The 15,476-nt window shown below is 46.6% G+C and overlaps 1 protein-coding gene across 2 annotated transcripts in view; it reads right to left on the reverse strand.

The window, feature by feature from the left end:
- The window catches only part of igsf21b (immunoglobin superfamily, member 21b), a 55,065-nt gene extending 41,362 nt beyond the window's left edge, over positions 1 to 13,703 (reverse strand). Inside the window, exon 1 of one of the 2 annotated variants that reach the window (XM_018750593.2) lies at positions 13,411 to 13,703. In XM_018750593.2, the coding sequence (XP_018606109.1) occupies positions 13,411 to 13,477 (67 nt within the window). In that variant the 5' untranslated portion in view covers positions 13,478 to 13,703. The remainder of the gene's footprint in view (positions 1 to 13,410) is intronic. The other variant, XM_018750594.2, reaches the window with a different exon arrangement.
- Between the last annotated feature and the right edge of the window lie 1,773 nt (positions 13,704 to 15,476).

Genomic DNA, 15,476 nt, shown 5'->3' on the forward strand with positions numbered 1-15,476 from the left:
CGAACGTGAAACGCGTCTGCCTTTGAGGCCCTCCAGTGTGCAGTTTGCACATTTTATTACCCAGTGTCTGACAAGAAACGAAGCCAAAGAAAGCACTTTTTCATGCTCTGCGACACTGCCGTCAGGGAAGACACACTGGATGCGTACAGCAGAACACGTGGCGCGTTGTTCTTCCCCGGCATCGCATTAGAAGGAGAGCTACTGGGAACGTCGCCATCGGCACACGACACAGCTAAGCACATTAATTCACAACAATTCATATTAATTACACGACTAACAGGCCACCCAGTTAGCACTCCTCAATTAAACACCTAATCAATTAGAAAGTGCTGCTCTTTTATGGGAATATACCGTCAAAGCAGAAATGTGCGTTTCAGGAAAGGCTAAAGAAACGGCACCACCGGGGTCATTATTACTGATTCACGTAGAGCGACTTACAACGTTGAGGATGTGCAATACTCTACTTCTAGTGACTTTTGCGGCGCTGGGCAATTTTTATTTGAGCACTTCAGGGTAGGTACCTTGAGCAAAGGTACTACGGGGGGACGGGATTTGAACCTGGGTCTTCTGATTGCAAGGTGACAGCTCAAACCGTGCACCTGAAGGACTGTTAATGAATTAGACAGGTTACCGAAACTCCCGAAACACTGACTGTAGCCAGTGATGTTGGGTACATGACATATAAAGTACAAGTGAGCTCTCAGGGTGGCACGGTGGGTAGTGCTGGTGCTTCACAGCTCCAGGGCTGTGGGGCTGCGCATATGGGTTTGAATCCAGCTCAGTCTGCGGAATGTAAATGTTCTTGCCGTTCTCATGTGGCTTTCCTCCAGGTGCTCTGGTTTCCTCCCACAATGCAAAGGCATGTTCCAGGTGAACTGGAGACTTTGAATGGTGTGTGATCGCCCTGCGATGGACTGGCTTCCTCTCCAGGCTGTACCCTGCCTCACACCCTGTGCATCCGGGACGGACTCTGGACACACCGTCACTCTTTACTGCAGATGAAATAAGGGAAAGCGACTTCTTCACATTGAGCTCGGGGAAGGGGGCGGGTGACATAAATGAGGGGTTCACTTTCCGCTGTAGGGGGCGCCACTGCCTCACTTCCTCCGGCACCAGCGGAGCGCAGCATGTAATCTTCAGAATGTAAGTCATTAAAAAAACATCATTGTGCAGGAATTGCGCATAAATTTAATGAAATGTGTAAGGTCAGCTTAAATACCAGGAAGGAAATGAAGTCATTTTGGGAAGATGTAATACGGTCAGTGTAGATAACAATATCATGAGGAGATGAAATTAGATCTGTAATGTTGATAAAGCTGCGACAAGGGGACTGGCTTGATTAAAAATGATCTGGAACTTGTCAATGGATATGCAGCGGACCGGCTCCGCGGAATATGAAATGGCTTACCGGTAAATAAAAGCCCACAAAAACATAAATGAGTGCGGGATAGGACAGTGTCCCCAGGCAGTTGTCATTTTTGTGCTTTCTGCTTTGGTAGGTAAACAACTGGAAACAAATGGCGCTATGAGATCATCCCCGGGCATCATTTCGAACACCTTGCGGTGTTTCTTAGCAACCTGGCGGCAGGCCAACGCGTGGCACGTGGGTAGGGAGGACTGGGGAGGGACCGGGCGGGGGGCTCTGCCACGCTGCCGTCGGGCTGCCATTGTCTCCCGGGTCATATGGATCACCCTAACGACAGGATGCCCGTTCATCCGAGGTGCCATCGCCAGCTGCAATTAAAAACTAATCAGGCAGATAAATCCGCAGCTGCCAGAATGTACAGCAGCCTTTCTCGCACCGCACAATTGCGTTTAATTGTACGACATATTAATAATCCACGACCGGTTACATGAGACTCCGGCGACTTCGATGTGTTCGGTATCATGTGGCTTTTTTGGGCCGCTTGTTTCAGGCTGATAGATAACATAATGGGTAAGTGGTAGGAATGATGGTCCGAGCGCAGGCAGCAAAAATCGTCTTTAAATGTCACGGTGAGAGCCAATGGAGGCGGGGGGGGGGGCATAATAATCTGCCGCGTGAAATGATAACAGTGTCGTTCTGACCTGTGGAGAGAGCACACACCTGTTTGGCTGCCGTAGTTAGCAACCGTACCGCATGCCTGCATCCGGCCCCCAAAGCGAGCAGGTCGGCGCTCGACGCAGATGCGTTTTTGGCGCGTTTCGGAGCACGGCGAACGCATTTTTCCTCTTCCGTTTCACGTGGCGCCGGTGCCCGGCAGAGCCGACGACGTCTACGCGCCACCGACACCTTCTCCGGTATCTCCTCCTGCAGCTCTGCCGCTCGGGAGACCAATGAAATATTGAGGACATCGCGCATGCAAAATTTTGATTGCTGCTTAACCACATGTCTCTAAATACTGGTACAATTCCAGGTTCTAGAAAGATCCAGAAGTTCCAGCCTGTAGAGTTTGGGATGCCCTTTTAGCTTGAGGCCTATCGATCGCGCTCCTCTGGCTGGCGCGGGGGGGGGCCTCCCCCAACAGCGCCACTGCTTGGAAAGGGCCCCACGCAGCACCGGAGCGGCAGGGCTGCAACGGCGCAGCAGTCATATTTCAAGCTGGTGAGAGGTGTAAACAACCCAGCGGGAATCCCGACACACTCCCATGAGCCTTTGCTCTTCTCCTCTGTTGCTCTTTCTTTGCGCCACGCTTCCCAGAGACGAGCTCCAGGCACAACAAGTCTCCGCAGAGAGAGATGCCCCTGGAGATATTTGCTCATAATCTCAGCAGAACCATGTGGTGGCAAGAAATAAAAAAAAAAAAAAAAAAAAGAAAGTAAGTTTAAAAAAAAAAAAAAAAGAAATGAAAGCGCTGTCTGCTTCTCCAAGCCAAAAAGCACAGTAAGCTCTTCTGGCTGCTTTTACTCTGAAGACTGCAGGGTAAATCACCAGCTTCAGGCATTTTATTTAATTCAGGTAAATTCCAAGGTCATAATTTCATTACATCATCGCAGCCCATGCGAAACCTTCTCAGCCTTTCAGAAGCAGCACTTTCCTTCACGATAATATAATTTACGTGCGCAGATACAACAGGCCTATCAATATTATAACAGCAGCGTTTTCGCAGCATGCCACATATTTGCCAATACGGAATTAAATTTTAACATAAGTTCCATAATTATTCGTCTGCGTTTGATATAATGACTTGCTAATTTAAGACGAATACTGCGAGAATCTCAGTGTTTCGCCTTAAGTTCTTCAAGAAAGTAAATTACGCAGCACTTTGGTGACACTGCTAATTGCAACGGTTTAAAGATATGACATTTTCCTTTTGCCCGTGTCTCGCTTCCCGCTCACATGGTGACACTGTGAAGAAAGGGTATAGTAAACTTGTCACTTCATTCTGACATTTTGAGTCAACCCACTTTTGCCCGTACAATGGATGACTTCTATATTTAAATGACGCTCAGTGACACTTTTTCTTAGATCTATTTCAGGGAGTTTAACTCTTGTCGTGCGCATTGCCTGCGAAAGGTTAGGTGAACATTAATTTAAAAGAGAAAAAGCTTGAGGAAGTAAAGTTTTAACTAAGAAAAAATGGTTTAGATCACAGATTTTTTTTTTTTTTTCTTCCACTCCCCGGTTCTTGTGAGTTCACTTGCCCAGAAATGCATTTGATAGATTTCTTTGCTTTTTCTTCATACTTCCTCTACTTTTGATTTGCCTCATTTTAATTGGTCTTAAATTACGGATGAACGTTGACGATTGAGCGAGGGTTTACAAACTTCACGGAAGACACGCACGCGGATACTTGTTTGCTATTGAGAATCCGAGATAAGTCCTTATGCTTTCTCTTCAGCGCTCAGTTATTTCCTATAAAAAGAAGGAAAAAGTGGGGGGGATTAAAGATGGGAGGAAATCAATGTAAATTTGAGGACACGGTTTTCTGCATTTCATTTAGATGAGGACTCGTCTGTTTACACCACGTCTTTGAGCCTGGGTGCTCAGCGAAACACCTTCTACCACCCACACTACCTGTAATCAGCTCATTTCAAAATTAAGCCATCAGCCCTAACTTAGGTGTGGGAGAAAAATGAGGTTCTCCAGAGGTGACGTGAAAGAAGAACTGAGGATCCTGGCGTTACTGTAAGTCACTTTGGGGAAAAGCATCCGCTAAATCAACAAATGTATTTTCAGATTCAACTCTGTGGTTACGGCCCACAAGACCATCAACTATTTGCTCCCCAATATCGAAGACCTGATCATTCGCTACACCCAAACCAGACAGCTACAATCCTCCACCTCTGCCCGCTTGGTGGTCTCACGCACAAAAGATCCAAAATCAAAAGCACAAAGGTTTCCGGTTCTGGGTCTGATGTGGTCGAATGACCTCCCCCTCTCACTCAGAACTGCTGAATCTCTTTCTACATTCAGGAAGGGTCTCAAAACTCAGCTCTTTCGTATTCATTTCTCCCCTGATCTATTAAGTGTGTGATAAACGTGTAAATGTTTACGTTTAGTAATTTTGTGATTAGAAACTGTTCAATAATGGATAAACCTTCATGCAGCCACTCGTGTGATGTACACTGGTTCATACGGTGGAATGGGACAAATGGACTGTACTCTAGGATCACGTGTCTGCATCCAAATCTCCCCTTTTGTATTTCATTGTATATCATTGTATTTATCTCTGAGATGTGCATCGCCGTGCAAAGAAATGTCCACTAAATTAATAAATGTTTTGCCGAAGCTTTCCCATGTATCGCCTCTACTCGTTTCTCTGCACTGGCTTCCTACAGCTGCCCGGATCAAATTTAAGACCCTGGTTATAGCCTACAAATGCATCCATAGAGCTGCTCCCAGCTACAATGTCTACAAGACCTGCTCAACCGCTACACCCCAACCAGACTGTTATGCTCTTCCAAATCTGCCCACTTGGTGGTCCTACGCACAAATAGTAAAGCACAAAGGTTCTTGGTTCTGGCTCCGTTGTGGTGGAACGAGCTCCCCCTCTCACTCAGAACTGCTGAATCCCTGTCCACATTTAAAAAAGGGTCTTAAAACTCACCTCTTCCAGACTCACTTTGCTCATGATCTCTTAAGTTCACGTAAGGTGTAAATTTTCATGCATTATAACTTTAAGATCATCCCCGGATAAGTCTTTACGCAGCTACTCCTGTAGTTTAACGTAAATGTTAATATGTATCTCAAAAAAAAAAATTACTAGAAAGGTGATCAGGAATCGTTGATATTCGGATAAAGTTTTCTACAGCTACTCGTGTGATGGACATTGGTGCATATAGTGGAAAGAAACTACCTCCACTTAAGAATCACACGTCTGCATCTAAGTCTCTATTCCTGCTAATGCAACGAACACATTGTATTTTCTATGGGATGTACGTCGCTTTGGAGAGAAGCATCTGCTAAATGAATAAATGTAAATGTAAACGTGAAGGCATTGTGCAATGGTGGGAAGGACACGGCACGGCCTCCTTGTTCGTGAGCTCCAAGAACCTCGCCACTAAGCACCACAGGTCAGTCATTATCTCCGTCTTTCGGGCTCGTCGGGCCTTTTCCAGTCGCAGTGCAGATGTTCTCCTTCCACCGCCACCCGAAGACACCCCACCCCACCTCGCCCCGCACGAAGTGAAAAAGTGCGTGACAGAAAAGAGGATCTACAGAGACAGCGAAGCGACGTTGGTAGGGTTATCGTCACCTCTGCTGTGTGTGTCCCGTCATATGGATTTGCTCAAAAGCGGAATTCGCAGTGCACATCTGGATCGGCAGCCATAGGGATCTTGTTGGATGTAAGTTTCCTTACGTTCGGGCCCTTAACTGGGGAATCTCCCCCAGCGACGCTATTTGCAGCTTTCCGACAAGAAGTTTCATTAAAATCAACTTTCCCAGCGAATAAATATTTTAATGATTCGTTCAGCTCCGTCTGATCACATTTAAGTCACTTCCCAAGAGTATAACAATGTCCCTTTCCAGAATTTTTACATACAGCATTTTTGTCACATTTGCTGTATAATTATTGAATCTCACAATTTGTGCCAATTTAATGAGTACCAGTCCTTGAAATTTAAATATTATAGTCAGACATCTATGCCAAACCATGATGAATAAAAGGGATTTTATACTAATTTATGCCACCGCCACTTCCAAGATAACATCGGTTTCTATTTGTATAAAGACTACCTAAATACTACATGTGCTGCATATAGACAATTAACCTTTAGACTTCGGCGAAAGCAAACTGAAATACTCTGAAAGCCACTGCAATGAGAATTCTGCACCATGTTGATATGGTGATTTATTAAACATTAGGAATATTTTATTAAATTTGCCAACCCCTGTCAAGCTGTCCTCCACGCAGCACACACGACCCATGGAGTTAATTTAGCTCAAGATTTCGGAATAACTGGATTATTGGCCGTCTCCCGGCGGGGGAAGAAGAACCGTGTCGCAGAAAATGCACGGAGACAGGGATAAGCAGATAGCGCCAGAGTTTCCAAGCACCACAGGTGCCCAACAGTTCTTGATGAGCAAAGTCTATGAATATTAATGGGGGTGGAAAAGATCATCATCGATGCCCACATTCCCACGCTTTTCCTTGCCGCTCCCTCGTTCAGTTGCTTGTTTGTTAATTTCTGCTTGGAGTACAACATGCGACTTCATTACACTAAATCTTACGTGTGATTATTTTCCAGTTTAGTGATTACAAAATTGGATGTGTTGATGTTAAACACCCCTTGACGTACAGTGGAAACCGTTTTCCAGAGGTACCCTGTGATCTCTAACACCGGCCAACACACATACAGTATTCTTCTTCTTTTTTGGTATGAAATTAATTTAAATATTTTATTACTCAATGTGCGGTGGCGCAGTGGGTTGGACCACAGTCCTGCTCTCCAGTGGGTCTGGGGTTCGAGTCCCGCTTGGGGTGCCTTGCGGCGGACTGGCGTCCCGTCCTGGGTATGTCCCCTTCCCCCTCCGGCCTTCCGCCCTGTGTTGCCGGGTAGGCTCCGGTTCCCCGTAACCCCGTATGGGACAAGCGGTTCTGAAAATGTGTGTGTGTATTACTCAATGTAATGATTTTAATCCTAAAGGCAATCTCAAAATAATTGTCAGTTATTTTCATATTTCCCAGCACCTGGGTATTTTGAGGCCAGGAGCATCAGTAATGAAAAATACCTGCAGGACTCGCTCTCGGGAGCTGAAATCACAGCATCACACTGGTGTCAAGGACCCAGTAAGGACATTTAAGTAGGTGGACCTGTAACCCAGAGAAGAGCTCTGTAACACGGACGATCCGTTCAAGAACTGCGCCGCGGTGGCAGGATCCTCTTAGCGTACAGCTTTCACTTCTTGGACAGATAATTTGAATTTGAATCCAGGCGCAGTCAACTTCCCGTCCCCTGGCGTTCCATACAATTAGCTGACCAGTCCACTGAACTTTTGCTTTGCCTCCAGAGTTTGACAAAAGCACAGCAGACGCACAATTTTAATGAGCTCCTACTTGCCTCTCGCAGCCAAACCCTGAGCCAGCCAATGGGCATCAATCTCATTTATTTGGATCACAGCACCGATAAAACACGTGTCATCTGACAGGGGTTTGAATATAGGTCTCAAACAATCACAGCTTGTGTTTCAGGCCTTTGGCTCAGCCTTGACGCCGGGGGGATCCGTGCCATCCAACCTAAAGCCGGAGCCACCGGAACTGCTGAAGCTGGACACCCCCGCGGCGAGCCTGTTCAAATTCTTGTGTATAACCCCCATCAATCTCAGCATCACATCTGAAAACATCTGAGTGCTGAGCATGCAGTACAGTAAGGCAGGGTTTAGACAGTGAGTCTGCGGTTAGAGCACAGGTAAGCACTTTCTCCACACCACTTTCAAACATTTTTTAAAGCTCGACACTGACTTAGATTTGTGGCAGTGATCAAATCTGCGCAGTTATCATTGGATCTGTGCGCACGACCGTTTTATAAATGATACCTCAAGTCTGTTCGAAGCGGGCTTCGCCAACAACCTCTTCTCTCTTTGGAACACCGCGTCCCCCGGAGACCCCGAAAAAAAATAAGGCAAGTTTCTTGGAGTTTATTTCTATTATTTCAGGCAACTTGTCCAAGCCCCGGCCCCAAAAGTGGCACCATGCAAAATCACAGACCGTTATATTCATTTAGCCGACGTTTTTCGAAAAAGCGACTTAGAATATTAATCAACCTATAGTTATTTATCCAGCAGCATAATTTTACACTAAGTACCTTGCTCAAGGGTACTACAGCCAGAGGTGATAATTAAACCTGCAACCTTGAGGTCCGAAGCTCTAACCGCTATGCTACCAGCTCCCCAGAACGTCCTCTATGTGATGCAACAGGACTCAGCAATTGTTGCACGTGCAGTTTGGGAGACCGGCTTGAAAACATATGTCCTCTCCAGAGGACAAAAATGAACGGGTGGCTCTCAGGCAGTAGCGGTAAGGGAAAGAGCCCATGAGGAAACATCCCCGCACCTCGTTCGGTTGGCACTCGAGACAGCCTGTTGATGCAGCACCCGTCCCCGACTTTGCCCTCCATCAGTATAGCCACACTTCATACCGTACGCCGAATGAGACAGGCACGGTGACAAAGGGCCAAAGAAGCCGAATCCCTTCGTCCGACTAAGAGTTAACGTCAGCGGTAATATTCGCCGAGCACTGTGACTGACGCCGTGTTTGGCTATGTAAAATACTGCAGCTGCAGTAAACTGTTGCGCTACATTACGCCACTCCGGGCCATAACGTCCGGAATCTTTTATCTTCTACGAATAGCCGGCTCGCAGCACTAAGTCATATCTGCCTCCAATAGCCTCGCAGCTTTGCCCACATTCTGTCAGGGGCTTACAAGCTGTTCAAAATGATAATTTGCTGTTCCAGTGAGTCACTGAATTCCTCTGCTCACGCCGAACTGCTCCCGGCTTCCCGTGACAACAGTTTTCGGGAAACTTGCTGTCAGCTGTTTCCGTATCGGTAAGAAAATAGTCTCTATTTGGGCAGAGGGTGCCTTAATAATAATAATAAAAAAAAAGAAAGAAATAAAATAATAATAGGAAAAAATGGTGAATGCCTCATATTTAGGATGTTCAGACTTCTGCCAGAGTGCGTTTCAGTAGTGACACTCCACTCTTCTTATCTGCGCACTTGTGTGAGTCCTCAAACTCTGTTAATTGGTTTTAAAAATTACAGCGAGTGCGATGTTTTATGTATGAACTGCCATATAAGGACAAAGCGCAGCCCTTCTTTCCAGAAGGGCGCAGTAATTTTGTTTATGTAAGTCGTGAGAAGGGTGACATTGATACTGGTGCATTGCTAACTGGTAAACCTAACTGGTAACTGGGCAGCAGGTGGCGTAGCGGTTAGAGGTTTCAGTCCTGCCTCCTGCTCCAGTGCCCTTGATCAAGGTACTTACCCTAAATTCCTCCATCTCAGAAAATACAATGTGTTCGTTACATTAGCAGAAAGAGAGACTTAGATGCAGGCGCATGATTCTAAAGTGCAGTTAGTTTCTTTCCACCATATGAACCAATATTCATCACGAGTAGTTGCATAAAACGTTATCAGAATATAGACGATTCCTGATCACATTCCTAATAACATTTTTTTTTAATATATATAAACATTTACATGACGTTACATGAGGAGCCGCATGAAGATTTACCCGTTGTTCAACAGTTATTATCTCAAAGTTATAGCGCATGAACATTTACACCTTACTTAGGAGAACTTAAAAAATCATGGGAGAAGTGAGTCCGGAAGAGGTGAATTTTAAGACCCTTTTTAAATGTGGTCAGGGATTCAGCAGTTCTGAGTGAAAGGGGGAGGTCACTGAGGTATTAACATTGTAAGTCTTCTTCATTGCCCCGGGGAATAAATGTAAATGTGAAAGTTTCCTCAAAATCACACAGAGGTTCAGCCGGATGCAAAAGACTGGATGTGAACGTGTGCTGATCGAGTTCATAAATCCCTTGTCTAAATGCAGAAATTACGTGGATTTAGTTTTGAAGACTTACAGAAAAGGACAACCAAACTGCATCGGGAGCCACTTCCTATTCACAGACCTCCACTAAACAGAGAGCAGAATGTTTTGGGGTCACTTCTCAATCTGGTGGAAATACAGTAAGCAATAGCACAAAAACGGCTTCTGACCTCAGTGACTAGTCTCTACCAATTTTAAGGAAAGGTTTGGGCAATAGGGCGGTGTGGGGGGCGCAGGAGCGCAGGGGCACAGTGGGTTGGACCGGGTCCTGCTCTCTGGTGGGTCTGGGGCTCGAGTCCCGCTTGGGGTGCCTTGCAATGGACTGGCGTCCCGTCCTGGGTGTGTCCCCCGCACCCTGTGCTGCTGGGCTAGGCTCCGGCTCCCCGTGACCCCATATGGGACAAGCGGTTTCAGATGATGTGTGTGTGGGTTTGCGCAATAATCCATCTGCCCTTCCACAACACACACCAGGCAATGTATGCTAAAATACTACACACACCTCACAGAGAGCACATGAATTTAGTCAGCAGGTGGCGTAGTGGTTAAGAACACTCCTTTCATACTCAACAGACTCAGGTTCAAATCCCACTTCTTGCTGTAGCACGCTTGATCAAGGAACTCACCCTACAGTGATGCGGTAAAAACTACCCATCTGTATAAATGGGTAAACAATTGCATCCAGATTAACACTAAGTTGTTATGAAAAGCATCCAGTAAATGAATGAATATAAATATTAACAAACACACGAAAAGGGGTGATTAACCAATGCAGACACCTGACATAAGACACATGAATGGTACAAACACCTGGCACAGGGCGATTAAAGATTATACATGTTACATGGCTTGATTAAACACGGTAAAATGACATTATCTTGGTCCTGGAAACCTCATGCAGTGCTTTTCCAGGCCTGATACCATGGAGCTGTCAGTCAAGCCCCAGGCTGCTCGCACCCTTGCGAAATCTACAGCAAACTCCATTATAGGAAATCCACGTGTTTTGCTTTTAAAAGTGACATTTATGCAGCAAAAATCAGTTTGAGTCCAGACAAAAGAAATTGTCCTGCAAATGAAGCAACTTCTATTATATTGAACAGAATTATGTGACCTTTCAAATTTCATTCTTATTAATTTAAATAAAAAGTGGTATTGATAGATGTTGTTTTGGAAATGACTATATAATAGATTCGAACAATAAGTGTCTTTTGTGGAGCCCTGCCCCCACCCACATGTTCACACTTGTTGAGCTAAAAAAAAAAATAGCAAAGGCGGTGATGTCGAAATTAATAAAGTACAATAAAGCTGCGCGTTTTTTTTTCTCTCTTTTTTTCAAACAAACGGTGACATTATGGTAATTAGTTTTGCACAACACAAAGTCTAGCAGGATAGCTTGTTCCTCAGGGCAAAGTGCCTCTTTGCTGCAAGAAAAACTTCTGGAAATAAATGGGGGGGGGGGCACACATGTTGTTGCGAGATCCTCGTTTTGTAAGGATGCTCTCTTGGGCTCAGGTACGAAAACAGGGGATGGGCTGAGCGGAGCTGATCCATCCAAATGACTTTACCTCTATTAGGACTGGCAATTAATCAAAAACAGCTCATTGATAAGCCCTTGATATACTTTGACAGCACATTCACTTTGTTTTATCCCTGTTACACACAGAAACGCTGAGAAGATACCCCAGCGTGGGCGTTGAAGAATGGCGCAGCAGTTAGGGCCTTGACTGGTAGCCTGAAGTGTGTTGGTCTGAATCCCACTCCTGCTCCAGAACCCATGATCAAGGTACTTCCAGTGAACTGACCCAGTAAGATCACTAGGTGACCCACAGCACGTGGATGTGGATGAAGGTGTGGGACAAACAGCTGATCGATTATTTACAGGTGTCCCTAGGCGCACAGGCCACGGAGGAAGCGCCAGCACGTGCAGCTCGTGCTGATCACACGGGTGTGTGTATGGAGGGGGAGCAACCCCGGTGCGGACCACCCCGGGGGGCCGGAGGCGCTGTTTAGCCCCTCTCTCCTCACACCCCGGGTTCGGACCCGGGAGCACCGTAGCCAGGAGCCCAGCGACGGTCCCCGGACTGCCCCACGACAAGTGTAACCCGTAGGAGATCGCACATCAAAGGGGGGGGTTCAGCGAAAGCGGACCCCCAGCTGAGCGAGCGCCACCAGCCCAGACCAAAGGAGCCGCCCGATCGATGTGTTTCACGAAGCCAAGTGGCGGTTCCGTCAGAACTGCGAGCAGCGGAGCAACAGCGTCACTCGGCCGGTACCGCAGTGTAGCCGAGCGCGTCCTCGCCACTGGTACAGCACGGTAGAACGTGGTATAGCCCGCCACGGCAGGACACGTCGACCGCGGTGAATCCCGGTACGTTGTGGTACAGGGGCGGCAAATTACGGTATGATGTTAGCTCAGGTACATTATAGTCCATCACGGTAAATCATGGTATCAGGCTACACCACGGGACACCTCGCGGCGGCACATAACAGTACATGATGGATGACTAAACATTGTGTGGTGCACCAAGGTAAATCATGGTATACCATGGTACACGATGTGTGGTGCGTGACGGCACACCACGGTATAATATCGTTGGTACTGTGGTACATCATCACACGACAGCGCATCACGGTTTTCGTGGTTTCTTCAGGTACATTATGTTAGACCGTGGTAAATCACCATTCACCACGGTACACTTTGTTTGGTACACTATGGTACAGGGCGGCACATCATGCCATGACACATTACGCCGTACGGTAAATTGTGGTCGATTAGTACGTCGTGGGTAACTATGGTATGGTACATTATTACGCTACATTAGGGTGCATCACTGTGCTACATTACAGTACATCATGGTACAGTATGGTCCATCGCGGCGCACTCTGGTATACTATGGTACGCGGTGACCGGACCCAGTGCCAGTGAGAGCCCCCCTCTCCCTCCTTCTCCTTCTCCTTCCTTCTCCTCGTCCTTCCCTCCTCCTGCGAAAGCAGCACATAACGAGCACCGAAGCGATGCTCTCCATCATCACTGCGAGATGATCCCACCGCGCATCGCATCCCCGCAGCGACTCCCTCTCCCTGCCCAGCGAGCGCAGCCCATCCTTTTACCAGCCTGTAAAGCGGGGTAAAAGTTGACGGCACTACACGTCCGCGTAAACGGCGCGGCGACCAAGTGACAAGACGGGAAATTTCGAGGGTAAAAACGGACTTGTTCTCGCGACGCGTCTTTGCGACTTTCAAAAGCGCGTTCGCCTCCAAGGATACATTTATTATCTCTCGGAGCGTCTCTCGCTCGCCTCGCCGGGAAGAAAGGCGCGGGCGACAGTCAAAAAGAATTACCATAATTAAAAATAAAAATAAATAAAATGGGGGAGAAAAAAACGCAAAACAAACAAAAACAGAAAAAAAAAAAAAAAAAACTGCTCCACTCACCGACTGCGCTGTCCAGCAGGTCCGCACACATGAGGAGCCATACAGACCAGGCAATCATCCTCTCCATATTTTGTAATCAATCCTTTAATTGCTCTCCATTCTTTGGCCGCGCGTCGCGCGCCACTGCGAAGGAGGGAAACGTGGGGGTCCGCACAAGCTGCTCATTGTACGGCTCGAATAACGGGGGGGCACTTTTACATCGAGACACATAAGTGATCCGGGCCGATGAATCAAAGTGCGCTGGAAGATTTTTCCCTGCAACAGTCGGCAGTACCACAGTATAGCAGTTCGCACTGCTAGTCCTCCTCTCTCTCTCTCTCTCTCTCTCTCTCTCTCTCTCTCTCTCCCCCCCCCTCTCTGTTAACCACACACCACACTGGCATAGACAGTTTATCTTTATTGCAATGAATTTTAGTTAATCCCATTGCAACCACTTTGCCTTTGCTCTACTATCCCACAAATAAGCTTCATGCAGTAGTTACAATATTAAGGAATAATTGCTCCCTGTAAAAATGTAATATTTGTCTTTTTTTAACTTGTAGCCTCTCCTAAGCTTCCTTGCCAGCAAACTGTTATCTTGAGGAATTGTTTACTTGATTTCTTCTGAATTGAGAATGTAGAACATTTATGTTACTAGGCTGCGCTAGCAGGACTTTGTAGTGTCAGAGGAAAGAAGATAAATGCAGAAGAAGGAGATTCATTGAAACTCACAAAAACTGAGGCGTACGGCGCTAACCGTTCCCCTCCGAGCCCCCTGCCACCGGTTGTTTTTAAAGTTTTTACTCGAAAGTAAGGCTCGACTGGTCTTATTGTGTGGTCTCTTGGCTCTCTCCTCAGAAACTGTCCACAGGTGTGCCTCAAGGGTCAGTACTAGGACCGCTTCCATTCTACCTTTACATTGTTTCTTCGATACTCTCAGGGCATCCCTCATCACCTTTTTGGCCAGATCAGGTTTCCTTCCTTCAGACCTCAGATTTTGGACCTTGATACTCCAGGGGTCTCTTCTCCATTGCAGAATGGATGAATGACCATTATCTCAAAATCAGCCCACCAAAATTTGATCCCCCTATACCCCCCCCCCCCCCCCCCCCCCCCGTTCTCCTTCTCCTGCCCCATGTATTACTTTCACCATTTTTCTTGAAACATCACCCTTTCATTTTAACCTACCGTGACCCTGAGAAACACCTAGAGTCAGGGCATCTCTTCACAGACCAGGTCATATTGCTTTTTCCTCTACAACATCTGCTAAATTCGTGCTTTCCTCATCAGTTATGCCGTTCGGGTTTTTTGCTCGGGCTCTTGTTCTCTCTGACTTTCAAATCCCTAGACTGCTGCAAGTTGCTGTTGGCGGGTCTAACTACATCTGCAATCTGTCCTGTTTGACTCTCCAGAAAACTGCTGTCCGTCTGGTGTATTCCTGCTCCTCGCTACATTTGTACTGTTCCTCCACTCTGGTCTCTCTGTTGACTTCTCTCTGCCTCTAAAACGCAGTTCAAGACTCTCGCCTGACCTTCAGCTCCCTACGTGGTTCTGCTACTCATCGCCTCAAGTTTTATCTCTCCATACCATCCTCCACAGAACCTACGTTCTGCCTCTGGCTGTCTACTTCACGCCTGCTTTTTTCCAGGGGCTTGGAAAAGCATCACTCATCCTCATCCTCACAGACATCGGGTCCATTTCCCGTTTCCTGACTTTGAGGCACCTGTGGACGTCCTGCCTCTTCGCACACCAGCGCGGGACTGGTTCACCTCCACTCCGACGTTCTTAGCCCTTATCCAGCATCTTCGCTGCTCTCTCGCTAATAGTGTCATTTTGTCAATACTTTGATCTCGCATTAACTGCTGCATTGTACTTTCTTTCGACTCATCATGTACGGCAGTGCGGTGCTAATTTATCTGAATTAATCTTCAAGGATACCGTACATGTCAAAAAAAATAACAAGCATCATTTGCAATTTTCTCACCTAGTTCAAGTTTATTACTTGTAATTCCCTTTCCTAAGTAATTACGGCCCTTTTCTTACTGGTATTATCTGTGCTTTTCATACGCTCTGTGTTTCTCTTATTA

This window comes from Scleropages formosus, chromosome 2 (assembly GCF_900964775.1).
Source record: "Scleropages formosus chromosome 2, fSclFor1.1, whole genome shotgun sequence".
NCBI lineage: Eukaryota > Metazoa > Chordata > Actinopteri > Osteoglossiformes > Osteoglossidae > Scleropages > Scleropages formosus.